Source organism: Tamandua tetradactyla, chromosome 6 (genome assembly GCF_023851605.1).
Source record: "Tamandua tetradactyla isolate mTamTet1 chromosome 6, mTamTet1.pri, whole genome shotgun sequence".
In the NCBI taxonomy this organism is placed as follows: domain Eukaryota; kingdom Metazoa; phylum Chordata; class Mammalia; order Pilosa; family Myrmecophagidae; genus Tamandua; species Tamandua tetradactyla.
In genome coordinates this window covers 31,898,619-31,916,463 of record NC_135332.1, presented here as the reverse complement: position 1 = coordinate 31,916,463, position 17,845 = coordinate 31,898,619, and the positions used below count along the sequence as shown (strand labels likewise).

The 17,845-nt window shown below is 35.5% G+C and overlaps 1 protein-coding gene across 7 annotated transcripts in view; it reads right to left on the bottom strand.

The window, feature by feature from the left end:
- Positions 1-885: 885 nt before the first annotated feature.
- The window catches only part of LUC7L3 (LUC7 like 3 pre-mRNA splicing factor), a 32,252-nt gene continuing 15,292 nt past the window's right edge, over positions 886-17,845 (bottom strand). Inside the window, exons 2-12 of one of the 7 annotated variants that reach the window (XM_077164779.1) lie at positions 16,704-16,770; positions 13,476-13,515; positions 11,035-11,179; positions 10,602-10,676; positions 9,735-9,839; positions 8,708-8,869; positions 8,059-8,342; positions 6,308-6,468; positions 2,808-2,948; positions 2,597-2,702; positions 886-2,132 (exon numbers count right to left, since the gene is read on the bottom strand). In XM_077164779.1, coding sequence (XP_077020894.1) covers positions 2,108-2,132; positions 2,597-2,702; positions 2,808-2,948; positions 6,308-6,468; positions 8,059-8,342; positions 8,708-8,869; positions 9,735-9,839; positions 10,602-10,676; positions 11,035-11,179; positions 13,476-13,515; positions 16,704-16,770 — 1,311 coding nt within the window. In that variant the 3' untranslated portion in view covers positions 886-2,107. Of the gene's footprint in view, positions 2,949-4,030; positions 4,157-6,307; positions 6,469-8,058; positions 8,343-8,707; positions 8,870-9,734; positions 9,840-10,601; positions 10,677-11,034; positions 11,180-13,475; positions 13,516-16,199; positions 16,393-16,703; positions 16,771-17,845 lie in introns of those variants that run through there. The other 6 variants (XM_077164777.1, XM_077164781.1, XR_013177603.1 and 3 more) reach the window with 6 other exon arrangements.

Genomic DNA, 17,845 nt, shown 5'->3' with positions numbered 1-17,845 from the left:
TCTGTAACATTGCCTATTAGAACCAAGTGCTGGACTACGTGGTAGAGATCTGATTCCATGTCCCAGCACTCCATCGGCATGAGCCATATGACTGTGGTTAAGTCATTTAGCCCATTCACTCAATTCCCTCACCTATAAACTGATGGCAATATTTGAATTGTAAATCACAAGAAATTGATGAAATATGTAGCTAGAGACAATATTTTTATGGTTGAACTTGTCTATAGATAAAAATATATTGCCAATTTTCTTGTATGTGACATAAAAGTAATCACTTGTTTAATTAAGCCATCAGGTTGTTTTAAACAACTTTGTTATATATATGACACAAAATAAACACACAAAAAAACACATTTGGAAAGTGACGAGACCAGATCAAACAAATCTCCATACAGGATTTAAAACAATTACCAAAAACTATTTAAAAGTTCTTGAGTGCTCTTCTACATCATTATTTCAGAGGATGGTAGTGTCTGATATTTCAGCTTTTGCACTACTAAAGAAATCTCTTGGAAATGTAAAAATATATTCTAGTTCACTGTATATCTTCTCTATTAGATGCAAAATTCAAATTTATTCAGAATCACCCCAACTGAAGCACCATTATTTAAAACATTAAACTGGAAATTCTGTAAAACTAGTCCTAAACATAACAAATCAGATGAAACTGTACACCAACACCTCTAGTAATAGTATACCTATTATATTTAAAACAAGGGACTAGTTCAGAGTCAATAAGTTTATTAGAAAAAGATTAATACTAAAACTTTTCAATGACAAAGACAATCAAGTTTGTAACAGAAAGTCAGAGATACTTTATTTTCACTTCTAAATCAAAAGGCTAGGTATAGCAGAGTTGTAAAAATGGAATTCCGTTTAGTCTGATTCACACAAATACTAACGTTTAATCCTGTTTTCGAAGTCCAAGAATGAAAACTTGTAATTAAACACTGAGCAAGCCACATATTTGGGTAGTATTTCTTAAAAAGTCTTAAAGGAAAAAATTATGATACAGGACCTAAGTTTTCAGTGGCATATATGCTATTAACACATGTTCTGAAATCTGGTAGGTCACATCAGTCCTGAATTAATTTTTAATTAAAAAAAAATACTAACTGAGCTTTATACTTTTTCTATGCCACTATAACTTTCTTTCACCTCATTTTAATGTCGATCTTCACTTTATGCCGTTTTCAGTATTCTTCCAAAAATCTTCGAACAGTACTCCTACAATGCAAAATTTGGGGAAAGATGATAATTAGACAACATGTAAAAAGTGAATTTTTATGACTTAAGTGTTGGCCCAGTCACTAACTGCTAATCATAATTAACATATATGTGGAGAATGTTTGTATTCTTTTTAATAATCAAGGCATCCGTGTGGTTCTTAAAGCCACGTGCCTGTGTGTGCCCGCCTACTGTGTACGGCCACACAGACATTAACACTGATGCTTGCCTAGAAAAGGAATGCCCTCAACAGAGGACTAGTTGGTACTTCCTCTCATTAGGAATAGTTGATCCCATGCCACTAACCCAAAGAGTGAACAGTTTATAGGTGTTAAGGACACTTATATAACCTGACTTTTAATAGTTTTTTAAAACCCTAATTCATTCTACACAGAGTTCATCAATTTTTTGTTATTTCACAGATTGAAGGTGTCTGTCCCTACCATTCACCGCTGCTTTAAATAATCAGCCAGTGGCTATTCCTGTATACCTATGGCTGACTGCAAATTCTCCTACACAGTAGGAAATATTAAACACATACCTCTTAAAGACTTGAGAATTGCATTGAATGTAACAAGGCGAATAAAATGAAGTGTTTATTGAATTTAAAATTCTTTAAAGATATCTAATAATTCTGGGCACCACTGCATCCCTACATACAGTTGAAAAAAAATTCCATTCTGTTAATATTTGATTGATAGTTTTCACACAATACACAAAAAACCCCTCTGTGCTTCTTGTAAAGAACAAAAAGATACACAACAATTAAGCGTAAAGATCACAGGCAATAGCATTCAAACATGGATGTGGGTAGAGAAAGGAGTACCTGGCATGAGTACCTGCTTAGTTTGACTGAATCCTTGATTTTTAATTTGGCTTTTCATGGGCCGCTCACAACACCAACGCTGTGTGAGGTATGGTAGTCAGCTGCAATAATTCATAAACCCTACACTTCCATCAATCCAATGCTACTGGCTCTCGAGTTACAGAACAAACTGCATTAGAATGCAAGGCAATAAAGCAAAAAACTAGAAACATCCTTGACAAAGAAATACTAGCAGTTTAATTTAAACAAAGTAGTCCAACATGTGCCTCAGAAATAATTTAAGTTTTTAAAGCATATGTCTCTGCCAATGTACCAACACAAGATGGACTTAATACCAAAAAGAAAAAAAAAACAAAAAAACAGTTCAACCTTTTTTATTTAAAAAAAAAAAAGAAAAAAAAAGAAATGACAGCAAAATCCCTAAAAAAGGGATAATTAACTTTTCAATGGCGACTATATTACAAATGTGGGCAATAACTTCCAAAGAGGCACACTAATGGGGGCACGAGTCTGCTACAAAATAGCTGAGACAAAACAATGTACCTCAAAATGTTTTGCAGGACTACACTGTCTTTTCCTTCAGAAGATGCTTTTGTATGTCTTCTTACTCGGCTTAGTTCCATCTTCATCTGTGCATACTTACGCTGCACTGTCAAACAGTAACAAAAAGCCCTAATCAAAGTGAGAAACAATACACTTACCTCTGTCTGATCTGAGGTCTTATCAGATCAGTTTTAATTGGACTGAGTGTCACCTTCAGATTTAATGTCTTCACTGGTCCCATTGACCTCATTCTTAGCATCACTTTCCTTCGATTCAGTATTTGTGTCTTCACTCTGTTTTTCTCGACTACTGGACTTCACACTACTTTTTTTATCATCAGATCCCCTCTTTTCTGCCATAAAAGAAGACATTGACCATGGATTTTAAAGTAAAATACAATAAATACATGACACACTGAAAAAACAAGAGATGAAAGACAATCATTTCTCAAAGACTGCAAGTTAACAGTTTGGTGAATCATACCATAGGGATAAAGTTTGTCGGGGAGGGAGGGCAGGAGAGAATCAAAGGAAGCAAAAGGTAAAATAGTAAGTAAATTCTCTCAAACTGGTGAGAAGCTATATGTGTAGGCAATTCAAATCACTATAAAATTTGAGATTTTTATAAATTTTACTTTAGAAAATAAAAAACAACGGGAAAGGCAGGAAAGAATAGTATAGTTGAATATTTAATAGGCATGTTTTACCCAATTACATATTTTTAAATACAAAAGATTCTTTATTTACACATATTTGAACAATCAAGAGGAACAAACCGAGTAAAAGAAAATGAACCTCAGATTCCATTCCAAGCAACTCAACTTTAATGCTTCGCTAAGAAAATCAGTAAATATGCCATTTGAATGCATGTTTTTCCAAAAGGAGAAATTAAAATTCAATTCAGCTGCAAATAAAGAATGAAAAAGTTCAATTTTTCCTCTACAACTTTCTTTGGAAGGTTGGAATGTCAGGCTAGAGGCAAAAGTGGTACACAGAGCAAGTATATTCTAGCTTTTTTAGTTCTAAGTATTGTTCTAACCAACAATTTCTACAGAAAATGTTAAATCACTAGAAATGTTCTGGAAAAATTATTTTTCCCTTTAAAACTAAGTTAAGAATAACTGCCCTAGCTAAGTGGTTCATTAAAACAGAAATACATTTTAAGAGAAGCAGAACCCTCTACATAGATTCCAGACAAAGTTATTAGGACACAATGCCAAATAATGGAGAGGGAAGGAAATGAAAACAAAATCATGGTTTGGGAGGACACCCACTCAAAGAATACAAGAACTGAAGATCTTATGTGAAGGAGCAGACCCAGTCTACAACCCTTGCAAAAAGCACAAAGCAACATCCAAGTAGCTACTGCAGGACTTGCTTCATATCTGTCTGTTCACTTGTGGAAACTGTGCCAATACAGTGTGCTCTAACTGACCTTGTGGGAAAGTCCTCCCTTTGTGCCTTATGGGCTTCTCCGGTGCACAGGTAGCTTCAATGAGGAAGAGTCGTCTTGTTGCCCCGTAGAGGACTAGTAGTCAGTCCAATAATCTTATCTTCTGCCCTATGTAAATATGGTAGATCTTAATAGTCCTGAGGACATCCACAATTTGTGGTGGATTTTAGGGCTATGTATTAAAAAATGGAAACTCTCTTGACAGAGAGCACCCTAAGTTGGCTTGTGCTAAGAAAATAGTTTTGTGTGAGAAACCATTGTTCATTTGTGAAGTTAGATAAACTGCCCCCAATCCAGCATATGGAGTAATGTAATGAACTCAAACATTTATTTTATCAAATGCCTACTACTGCTCATATCTGGCCCCCAAAGTCAGGGCCTTCGCTCATTTATTCATTTTGTCTGAATGGCTACAAGGCATTTTCAAAAGCCAACAGATCACATCACTTCTAAAATAGATACCAAAGTTTAAGATTAAATCCATAACAATATACCAAATCTTTCAAGATGGGCCTGATAAAGTTTCCTCCACATCAAGTCTTTTCTCCTTCCCTCAAATCTCACCAGGAAAAACACTATCTATCCATGTATAGAATCTAAACACAACTCAGCTTACTTAAACAAATGTTTTATTAAATTCCATGATGTCATCATTACAGACAATTAGGGTTATAAGTAAGCAATTCAGTATATCATTTTTCTCTATCCAGAAATTAGCAAATACATCTGTTTTTTTTGGTCAGACCAGTGATGTTTACTGTTCAATTTTGGTTCCCTACAGTTAGGAAGGCTAGCTAGCTTTTTCCGCTGAGAGCCAAACCAACTATTTACACGACACAAGTGATGACACAGAAAACAGCAACTAAAATGACAAGTGGATTAGAGGATTAAAAGATTTCTTCAAGGAGAAATCATTAATTTGATCTCTAACATCCATTTCACTTTTCACAGCTGACCCTTCACTCAAAAATACATTGTATGGGAAGTCTTGTAAAAAGAGTAGGTGAAACTGTCTTTAAACTAATATAAATCCTTTTAGACTAATATAAATCCAATTAATACTTTATAGCAACTGTCTTTTTAATAAAGCTCTTGACCCCAACCAAGTTAAAAAAACAACAACACTGTCCTAGTTTCCTATTCTTTAACATTTGCTCCACATTGTAGAAAAGACCAATATATGCCAAACAAATAAAAGTGGGTACATTGATTTAGGGAAAAATAAAAGCAGAAGACAAAAAAATTTGTTTATTATTTATGCTAGTGGTTCTTTAAGTTAGTCTTAGGAAAAACCTGAAGCACTAGGATAGTACAATTAAAGAAAATAAGCACCACAGACAAGAGCAGTTTAATAAACTCAAATGCAGCACATACACTGGTAACCAAACATGGACACAGACAGAACAGAATGGAACAGTCAAAAAAAATTAGGACTAGGCTCTTTCTCATTTCTAAAAACCATGGAAAGCAAAACAACTCAGTCAATATAAAAAGAGATTAAAAGAATCTAAAGAAAACAAAGGAAAATGCAGAAATGAGACACTGATGGTTAAAAGAATTACTTTTCAAAAAAGGATAAGGAAAGTTAAAATAATATCCTTGAGAAAATATGCTAAAGACAAAATGAAAAAGTCCATTAATAGTGATTAAAAAAAAAAAATGCTAACAGCACAGTAAACCAGCTACCAGGATGCCACAGAGAAAACCGAAGGAAAAAGTAGAGAGGAAAGAGCATACTGATTCGATGGGAAAACATAAAAACACACACGGATGGGATTCAACTTTTGGGAACATCAAAGTTAATTACTTTAAAAAATTTACTGAATTAAATGAATGCTACAGCTGAGGACCAATGCAATAATACACATTTACTCCACAAAACGTATTAGGGAATACTGCAGCAGATTCTTTTTAAAATTCAGCCAATAACCAAAGTAATAAATTGGACACCTAAAAACTTGAAAGGTAATACAATATTTGGAAAAATACATTCAATAAGCCTTTAGGCTACCAAATGAAATACGTGGTTTTAACGCATTTTAAGAAAACACCAAGTCAACTGTCATTCTCACAAATGAGAGCAGGGGAAGGGAAAAAATTGTCATCTCCTACTAAATGGTGCTCCTTGTAAGTGAAAAGGAGTATAGCCTGAAGAAGTCAGAAAAGAAAACAGAACTCTGTGTCTGGAGAAAAGTGAGTGGGTAGACAAGAGTATAAAAATACAATGTCATCATAACTTAAATTTTCATTTAAACGAACCTTTCTCCTTGGATTTTCTATCTTGCTCTCTATCCCGACTTTTGCTCCTGTGCTTATATGACTTTCGATCCCGGCTTTTTGATCTTCTTCGATCCCTACTACGAGATCTATGTTTTCTTTCTGATCTATCATGGCTTCTGCTTCTTCGTCGATCTCTACTTCTTAAATATTTAAAACAAAAAGAAAGCAACCTCAGCTGGTATTAACATGAGAAAAACCTTGAAGTATGTTCTGGTGATTAACAAGATAAAGCAAAAAACTAACCTTAAGTGGCAAGAACAGAACTTACTATCATTACATTATAAACATCAAGGATTGAAAATTATGAATGAAAAAATATCAGCATATTCCATGTTTCTACCCTTTCTCCTTTTTTTCTGGATTCTGTGATCTCTCTTGAGGGGAAAAATATACACATATTCCCAGGTTTACCTGTACCTGATAAAATAAAAAACGTTTTTCTCTGAAATCTGTTGGAAATGGAAAGCCGAGACTTAGAACACCAAGTTTTTGACGTGAGCAAAGAGAACCTGCAGGCTAAGTCTAAGAAGTGAGACCGGGCTCATCACCAGCATAGGTTGTGGGGCCAGTGGCAATACCCATGACTCAGTTACCCCAAATTTTAAAGGAAGTCCATTCCAAAATGAAATCCTGAATATGGAAAGCTGGGAATAGTTTTATTCTGGCACCTCTGTGAGATGGCAATTTCCTGAAAAGAAAAGTTGGTGAGAGAGCAGCGTGGGGGCTGGAGGGAAGAGATGAAACCCCAGGATCAGGATGCATTTCTCTGGTAAGGTTTCATGTGAAAACTGATCTGGAGATGCATGATTCTCCAAAAATCCTCCAGCCTCCAAAGTGCTTAAGTTATTCCTCTGACCACAGCCACATGGAGAACAAGAACAAAATTAAATCCCATGGAAAGAAAGAGGTGACTTTTTTTTTTTTTAACATTATGCAATGTTTGGGTGAAAAAAAGAGGGGGGGTTGGATATCAGGAAGAAAAACAAACAAAAAACACACCTCAACTTTTCCCCTAGTTCAGTAAAGCTATTTCTAGCTTTTAATGATACATTTCACCATCACTTCATGGGTAGTTTTGAAAGCCACTAAGGTAGGCTTGTTCTGTTATGTAACCCATATAAAGTAGGAAATTAGCAAGTCCTGAATGAATTCTGTTACTGTGCTTCGACTTCTGGAAAGTTTGGAGCAACTATAGTTCTATTTTGAGGTGTGCAAATCATTTATACATCTCACCAAAAAAAAAAAAAAAGAATTGAAAATTATTCAAAGACTTTCTTAAATTTATTTCAAATGCTAATATAGTTTTCATTGTACTCTTTAAGACTCCTCTTCAATCACAACTCTGTAACACTAAGGTTGACTATATTTTCATGTTCTTCAAGACTTTGCCTGACATTTTAGTTCCTGCGTTATACTTGATGTTCAAAGCAAACGTAGGCAATGTTATAGAAAATAATTTATAATGAAATGTCTTCTTAGAATCAGTGAGAGAAGCTCTTAAGACACCATCTGCTACACTAATCTTGTAGTAAGATTGTGTCAAACCTCCTCAAACTGGTGGGAGGTAACCAAGAAGCTGCCCTGAAGATGGACTCATTCACTGATTGTATTTTCATGATCCATCCCAGTGCTTAATTATAAAGTTTCTCAAGTACCAAGAAATAACATTAGTAATTACTACTGTTTACTGTGCACTATGTGCCAGGTACATTTTCAAATGTTTTACATACCTGCTTCGCCTTCTTTCTCTACTTCGTGATCTTTTGTGGTCCCGAGACCGGCTACATCTTCGGTCAGAAGTTCGGCTTGAGTGCCTACTTCGTGAACGACTTCTCTTTCTTCTTTCTCTGTCACGAGCTCTTTCTTTTTCTCTTTCTTCTTCTTCTCTTCGTCTTTTCCTTTCTCTTTCTTCCCTTTCTCTCTCCCGCTCTTTCTCTCTTTCTTCTCTTTCTTGTTTCTCCTTTTTTAAACGCTCATCGCGATCAGGCTCTTCAGTTCTTTTTCTTAACTTTTCCTAAGGAAATCAAGCAGGATTTTTACACAATATAGCCTTAAAGACTTTGTCAAACAAAGGTGACCCTTTAAATCAAGGCAATTTATAGACCAACTTAAAGAATCTGGTGCTGTAAAGGGAATGTTGAAATTCCAACACCATGTATATACATAGGATATTATCAATTGACTAAATTCTCTCAGGAATATTCTTCTTCCCAAATTCCTGGCACGGAGAATGAAGAAAATAAAGTGCTTTGCCAGTTCGCTGAATAATAAAATCTCACAACTGCTTCCAATAATTAGACATATCAACAAAATATCAGCAAGAGATTCATTTCTCCAAGTAACCAATATCTTGCCACAGCATATTTAGAAGAAACTTACTTTTAATTCTTCTACAGTAGCTTTAATTTTGGCATAACCCATGTGCTGTTTTCCCATCAAATGGTCATCTACCCTGGACTGTGCATCTCCTACTATCAAAAAGGCTCCACACACTTCACAAACTTCCATTTGCTTTTCTTGGGCAGCAAAACTTTCAATGGTCTGAAACAATAAGCCAGTTATTATAAGACTAGCTAAGGAAGAAAGAATAAACAAATTTCAAAAATTACTTAACACTTAGATTCCTAATTTCTGTGAATTGCTAATCTCCATTTCCCTACAGGCATACTATTGAGTAGTAACTAGTCACCTTTTAAAGAGAAAAACAGCAACCAACTTGCCATATCATCCAAGAAAATCTGAGATTCATCAGTCAACTGAATACCCACACCTTGAAAAACTTAAACTACCTTTCAGAAAGCCACCAGTTTTAACCTGAATTCATTTCTTGCTTAGTTTCAACATGCTAAAGATGTGAACTCTATATAAACTGTTCAAAAATAACCAAGGAACTGAATAAGCACAATCTGAACATACCCTAAAATTGAGAATCTGGGGACCAATGATCAATTATATACTACCATCAATATCTCAAAGTGTATATTCTATTCTCTAATTAAAAGTTAAGAAAGTAGAAGAAATGTTAAAAGTGTATCAGCGTTTAAGTAAATATGTACTGAGTAATTTATTGTAATAAAAAAAGAAAAGAAAACACAGGCCTAAGTGAATACTTATGATTTATGGCAGGTACTGGCAAATCAGCCACCAGAGACCTGTTTCTGTGAATAAACTTCTACTGAAACACTGTCACACCCACTAGTTTACTTCAGTGATCATAAAGGCCAGGTTTAGAAGCTGCCAGGGACCTTATGGCCGGCAAACTAAACTACATGACCCTTTGAGAAAAAGTCTACTGACCCTTTATTTAGGGTATTAGAAAACTATTTTCAAAAGTTCTCAAATAGTAACAGATCCCAAATAATTCACAGTGAACAGGTTGGGTAATTTCAAATGAGCTGTTACTCACCGAGGTTGTGGATCTAAGCAATTCTCTCTCCTCTTTTAACTGTTCAACTAATTTCATCATTCCCTGGGCTTCTTCAACTTTTCCTTCAGATCCTAATTCTTCAATCTGGTGGGGGAGAAGTCAAGACTCCTTTCTAACCAAATCATACAAATACATATATTTTTTATCTCCAAATTTTATTAGCATTTAATGGTCATTTTGGGTTTTACTGCTTGGTTTTGTTTCCTCAAGCCGCTCTGGGTTTAATTTACCCCTTTAAATTTTTATAGCTTTATTGACATATAACTGACATACTTAAACTACAATTTTAAAGTGTATAATTTGATGTTTCGGCATATGCACACATCCATGAAACCAACACCACACCACCTAGATAACGAATGTATCTATCTCCTTGAAAAGCTTCCTCCTGCTTCTATGCAGTACTACCCTCAGCTGCAATACCACCCTTACCTCCAGACAACCGCTGATAAGTTTTCTGTAATGACAGCTTCAGCAGTGATATATGATTGTTCCAGTTAACCCACTTCTTCATCAACATTGGGTATGGTCAATCTTTTTAATTTTAGCCATTCTAATAGGTGTGTAATAGGTATCTCATAGTTTTAATTGGTATTTTCCTAATGACTAATGATATTGAACATCTTTTCACGTTTATTTGCCATCCTTATAACTTCTTTGGTTAAATGTCTGTTCCAAGTATTTTCTTTCTTTTTTTTGGGGGGGGGGGTGAGGAGGGTGGTGGTGGTGGTGCATGGCCCAGGACTCAAACCAGGTCTCCCACATGAAAGGTGAGCATTCTACCACTGAACCACCCACGCATGCTGTTTCAAAGTATTTTTTAACATATATGAAAACAATTCTCACCTGCTGTAGGAGTACATCAATTTTATCTGTTAAAACTTGAATTTTTTCTTCATTCTTGCCTGTTGGGCCAGCTGCCTGTTGAAGACAATCAACAAATAAAAACAAAGATGAACATTCAAACTCTCACATACCAATACAATATTTGTATCTGTACCATCAAAATGTTTAATTACAAATAAAGTAACAATTATCTTCAACTCCTGTTGGTCAATTACAGATTTTGTCAGTTACTGATATGTACGAGAAAAATCTTATTACTAGCAGAATCAATATTATATTTGCTAATAAAAACTGGAAAATATGCCTTTTAAGTTTCATATCATTCTAAAAGAACACAGTGTTGAAAAAGGAAAGTTGTAAAAATGTAAAAGAAGTCTCTGGATCTTCAGAGAACGAGGACTTTATAAAGACTATAAATCCATTTCACACTTACCCCAGAGGACTGTTGGTTTTGAGATAATGCCAAACGAGCATGGCCTCGTCTAATTCTACGTTCTACTTCTGCAAGTAAGCTCTGTAAGTATCGCAAAAAATCTCTCTCGTAGCCAACCTTCATAAAACGAGAACTCTTCTCATACCTGATAAAAATGAAAGTAATTTCTTTTCAAATGTTTGTCCATTTTAATTCACATATTCTATCTTGACTGGTTTCAAGGAGAGGCCTCTTTGAGGCTAAAGAGTAAACCAGGTACACACAAAGTAAATTTCTAGTTGCCCTTCATCCTGATAAAGGAAATGCAGTATAATAATTATGTTCGGTTAAAAGCATAAATTTTACATCCTTTTGTAGAGCCATGAGAAAGCCAGCAGATGCCACCATATTTGCATGTGCCTTTCTAGCTGAGAGAGAAATGCTGAACATCATTGGCCTTCTTGAACCAAGGCATCTTTCCCTGGATGCCTTAGACTGGACATTCCTACAGACTTGTTTTAATTGAGACATTCTCTCAGCCTTAGAATCATAAACCAGCAACTTAATAAATTCCCCCTTTTAAAAGCCATTCCGTTTCTGGTATATTGCATTCCGGCAACTGGCAGACTAGAACACCCCACTTCACTATTATGAGTATATGATCACAACATGGTTGACTGTCAGGGAAAGAGAAGAGGTAGAGTAAGCAGGAAATTTATTTGCTTAGTAATGGCATGTTGATCTAGTTCCAGCACTATTTAGATCTGAAAATGATAAAATCTGACTTTTTTCATAGACTCTGTGATAGACTAATTGTAAAAATGTCCCAGTTCTTTATCCCTCCTTACCCACCACCTTTGCCCTGTAATTTGACAATGCCTCCTCACTCTGACACTGGGACTGTCCACATGGCTCGTTTTTGACCAATGAAATGTGGACAAACATGATGCAAATTAGGGACCTAAAATGGCCAAACCAATAGGCCAATCCCTTGATCTTGACGCCTGCTCTTGTAAAGCTTCTGTATGTAGTGGAAAAGCTTAGTCTACCTATACGTATGCCTAAGAGTCATCTTCAGAGGACCTCTTTTATTGCTCATATGTAGTCTCTCTCTCTCTCTCTCTCTAAGTCCAACTCTGCAAGCAAAACCACTGCCCTCCCCACTACATGGGACAAGACATTCAGGGGTGAAAGTCTTCCTGGTGGCATGGGAGACGACTTCCATAGATAAGCCTGGCCCTGGCACTGTGGGGAATGGTGTCCTCACCAAAAGGGAGGAAAAGTGCAACAATAAGATATCAGTGGCTGAGAGAGCTCAAATAGAGTCGAGAGGCTACTCTGAAGGTCACTCTTATGCAAGTTTCAGTTAGACATTGCTATCTGTCATAACTTGCCAAACCCCAACCAAAACCATTCCTACCAATCTTAAAGAATACCTAGGGCATTATATAAGATTCTACAAAGGTTCCATGCACTAACTTTCCAGAAACCTATAAACTCCAGATGGGTCACTGGACCATATAGGTTCTGAAAATGCAGAGGGGCCAGCCTCACCAGAACATCAACTGGTTCCATCCCCTTATCAATAGGCCCTTCCAACATGAAAAAGTTAGAATGGGAATAGCCCAAATACCCCTAAAGAATGGGAAAAAGATCAATGGTGATGGCAGAGTTACACAGAGAAGGTAGGGTTTAACAGATAAGTATGAATGCTGAATCATTATAGTGAAATGCTTTTAATCTCTAGTACCTTGGAGAAGCTAGAAGTAAAAACATAAAACTGTGGCACTGTAATCCCTACCAAACTCTGAAAGTTGTTCAACAATTAATTGTTGCGATGCACTTTGAATTTATCACTTTTATGTGTATGTTATTTAAAGAGGAAGAGTACAACAGAGAAGACAGGATTTAACAAACGAGTGTGACTGCTGAATCATTATATTGCTATTTCTGTTGGTCTCCAGTGTCTTGGAGCAGCTAGAAGAAAAACAAAAAATCATGGAACTGTAACCCATACCAAACTTTAAAATCTATTCTATAACTACTTGTTAAAATAGTACTTGGATATTTATTTTTTGTATATATTTTTCACAGATAAAAGAACAGAAAAATGTATATATATATACATATATATAATTTTTAAAGGAAAACAAAAAACAGGTAAATCCAAGGACTTGAACACTGGCTCTACCATTATACAGGATCTATGAGAGACAAGTCACCACTATAAAACTGGGGCAGTCAAAAAGCAAATGTGATACAGAAAAGCTTTAGCATTTATGCTTGATATACTGTAAACACTCAAATGGTAGCTAATTAGTATCATTATTAAGGCTACCTAACTTTCCTACCACCACCACCACAGTTGGCGAATTAACTTTACATTAATCCGATTATTTCTTCAACATTTGTTCCTTTTTAACCAAATGATGGCAAGAAAAAACCAAAAAGCAACAACTTACTGTTTTCGTAGATTTTCATCATGAATTTTTTCACATGGACCTGGAAGAAAAAGAATAAGAAACAGGAACAGATAAATTATTTATGACAGCAACATTTCCTCTTGCTCCCTCTACCCCCGCAATTAGTAAAACAAAGTAAGTTATTATTTTTCTTTTAAAACAAGGAAGAGAAAATCTATTTCATCACTGAGTAGTCTGTAGACACCTAAAGTGATACTACTGAATTGTGAAGCAAAGTGCCCAATTAAGCACATGAAATTGGGCTCCTCAATATTTAAGATCAATATAATGGCGATCAACTACATGGTAAGAGAGAAAGAAAAAAAAAGCAGGAGAAAAGAGAAAACTGTTCATTACCAAAGAGGAAAAACTGACATGGATGGACCACTAGCCTAAACACCACTGACATTTTATTAATTTCAAATACCTGTACACAAAGTTGAACAGTACAAGACTGTTAGCCCTGTCCTACCCTTGCCCACCTCCAAGAAACAACCAATTTCAACTCTTTTAGTCTGAATTTACCTCCATATCTCTAAATTCTGTTTCTGCTTTATCTTGGTTTGTTAACCTTAGACATAAAAATTTTTCAGTTATATCAACATTCAGTGTTTATATTTTAACTATGCAGGTACTCTTCACTGCCGAGCCAAATAAAAGACGTATTATGTCAAAACTTCTGATACATATCATACTTTTCTTAGGATTAACAATGCACTTTTTTCATATGTTCAGGTTTCTATTAACCTGTTTGCAAATTCTTCTCAAATACTTCAACTCAGCTATAAAAACTATACTACTTCCCTGAAGGCTAAAAATAGATCAGATAATCAGTTTCTTTTTTTTCCTTTAGTCATCTGCCCTGCTTGAATCTGGGCTGCTTATTTTCTAAGCTTGTTATACAGTTGTCATCTTGAGAATCCCTTTTCTGCTCTGCATTGGATGAGGTTTACTGGATCTCTTTTTCTTCTTGGTTTACGATCATGTTTTGGTGGTTTCATGAGAAAAAGTCCACGGGAGACAAATTTGTTGAGACCTTGCATAACTGAATGTCTTTTTTCTTTTTTCACTTTCATGGTTTGATGTTTGACTATATAGATAACCTTAGTAAAAAATACATATTTTCACTCAGATCCTTGAGGGTGTTTTTCCAGTCTCTTCAAGCTTCCAATTTTGCTACTGACAAGTCTGAGGCCATTCTGATTCATAATACTGTAACCTGCCCCCTACCCTTATCCTTGGTGTCCTGAAATTTCACAATGGTGTGTCTTGTTACAAAAGCAGTTTTCACTCGCCATGCTGAGCAGAGCACTTGAAGGACTCAATCCAGAGAATGACATACTGTAATTTGTTTTTTCTTATGTTATTTCTTGGATAATTTCCTTTCTGTTTTATCTAGAACTCTTATTCTGGTATTATAGCTCCTCAATTTCTTTTTTTCTTTTTTTTTTTACTTTAATTTTTTCTGTCTTATTGTCCAACATTCCAGCAAATTTCCATTATTTTATTTTCAAATCTTTCCACCTATTTTATTTCAGATTTTTCCAGTAATAATTTCTCAAAGTATAGTTTTTTAAAGTTCCCTTTTTATAGGAGCCTACTCTTTCTGATCTTGGTTTGTTAACCCTTAGACATAAAAATTTTTTCAGTTATATCAACATTCAGTGTTGCTATTTTCTCCTAATCTAAGAATACTAAATTCAGTTTTTAAAAAAATTTTCTTCTGCTTTCCACATGACCTCTAAATCCCCTAAATTCTCTTCTTCTGTTGGTTTTGGTTCTCTTTCATGATAAATGTTTTCTTCAAATGCCTGGCTGGTGTTCTTTGGTTGGCAATTGATTTTTAAAAAGCATGTCCAAAATTTGACTGGAAGTTGGCAGGGTCTGCCAACTAATGGGCTTTACTATAGAAAAACAGAGAGTAAAACTTTCTTTTAGGATGTCCCCAAGGATCAGTACCTGCAGATCACTTCTCTGGAACTGCTCACTTTCTCTAGAGAAGAATCCTCACATCTTCTGCCTGGGAAAAAACATCTGGCTGTATTCTTCTAGGAACAGGGCAGAGGAAGGGGACAGGAGAACTCCACTATTAAGAATACAAACTCATGTAATCTTTTTTTTACAGTCTCATTTCTTCCTACTGCCCTGTGCTGTGTCTGGAATCCCAGTGCCTAAAATCTTCCAGATCTAATATGCTCCTAATGAGCTAAGGAAAGCAATTTGCACAATGAAATAACTTCTCTAATACATATAGAATGGTACTACTGGTTATGTACCATCCTTGGGAGAATTAAGAAAATAGTCCCTCAAATTATTTTTTGTATTCTGTAGTTGAGATGAACTAGAGTCTAATTTCTCCAAAAAATAACCTACTACTCTCTCCTATTGAGAACAGGAGTGGGAGAGGTAGGATCACCAAATGCACTAGTTGGGATCTGACCAACTAGACTAGTGGTTCTCAACTAGGAATAATTTGTCCCACCCCCACCCCAAGGGAACATTTGGCAATGTCTGGAGACATTTCTGGTTGTCACAACTCATCCTGGTTATCTAGTGGGTAGAGGTTGGGGATGCTGCCAAACATTCAACAATGTACTGAACAGCCCCCCACAACAAAGAATTATCTGGTCCAAAATGTCAACAATGCCAAGGTTGAGAAACCCTGAACTAGACTAATTTCTCTTTGTTTTCAGCCCCATGACTCAACCCTGCCTTCTGTGGTACCTGGTGCCTCCAAATCCTGAGCCTGTCCAGGGTTCTGCTCATCAAGCACTCGCTTCTGTTAGTATTCCCTTCTGCAGGCTTTTAGGTACTCGTTTCTCTGCTCTGTTGAGTCTGCTGCTATTCCTCCGGCCACTTGTCATCTTCCAAAAATTTGCTGACATCTCTAATGTTATCTCCTCTTCAGTTAACACCTCTTTTGTTTTATAATTTTCATTTTAGTGGGATTTTGGAAGGGAGCGGAAATAAACATGCATGTTTAATTAAGCCACCATGTTTAACAACCAGACTGACATTTATTAATACATTCAAAAAGCTAAACCAAGAAATTACTTTATCAGCAAACCTTTAAGAAAATGTTTTTCATACTCATAAAGATTCAGTTTTTAAAAGCCAGAGTTCTCGCCTGCCATGCCAGGGACATGGGTTTGGTTCCCAATGCCTGCCCATGCAAAAAAAAAAAAAAAACCATAAATCTGATAAAAGTCATACAGAAAATTCACTTACCAAGATCAGAACGAGTATTTGTGAACAATTCCGCAGGACAAAAACCACAGAGATAATATTTACAAACCTAGTGAAGAAAAACAAAGATACTTAACTTTTTAAAACTGTCCAGTTTTAAAATGATATTGGCTGTCCAAATATGCTTATGACAACATTTTCAATAACCAAAAAAATTGGAAAGAACGTAATTCCAACAGATAGGGGTTGGGTATGTAACTCACAATATATATTCATATAAAGGAGTACCATAAGGCCTAAAATTCACATTATAGAAATTATTTTTTCGCATGGAAAATTGTAATAGTGAAAAAAGCAGATACAAAGGACTATGTATAGAATGATGTGATTTTGTGGTAAATAGTATATTTTTGTTAAAAGAAGTCAGAGATGGTATTAAATATTAACAGCGATTATTTCTGAGTATTATGATTATGGTTGACATGTGAATGTTTGTTCTTCTTTATTAACTTTTTATTTTAGAATAATTATAGATTTGTAGGGTTGCAAAGATAGCACAGACATTCCATGTACGTTTTACTTAACTATATTAAGACGTTTTTGTAATCCCCATGTCTAGTTGTATACTATTTTGTCACATGTATAAATTTGTGTAACCACCACTGCTGATTATAGCTCATGCTTACAAAAATAATTGAACTTTTTTTTAGTTTTCTTCATTAAAGTATCTATGGAGAAAAATCCAATATATATATTTCTAAATAATGTGGTAGTTTAAAATACGTCTACAAATTCTTTGTTATTCCTCCCTTCAAAAGGTAGAACCTAATTCCAATTCTCTTGAACGTGGGCTGTCCATAATGACTCACTATACTAAACAGAATTAAGAAGTGATAATATGAAACACTAGGTCATAAAATGCACAGCCAAATCATTTTCCATCCCTGTGGACTGCTCTCTCTGGTGTAAGTTAGCTGTAATGTTATAAGCACTGCATGAAAGGTCTACACAGTGAGGAACTACAGATTCCTGCAAACAGCCATATGAGTGGCCCTTCTTGGCACTGGATCCTCCAGCCCCAATAAAGCTTTCAGAAACATCTTGATGGTAACCTCATGACAGACCCTGAGCCACAATTACCCAGCTAAGCTACTCCTAGATTTCTGATCTGAAACTGTGTGAGA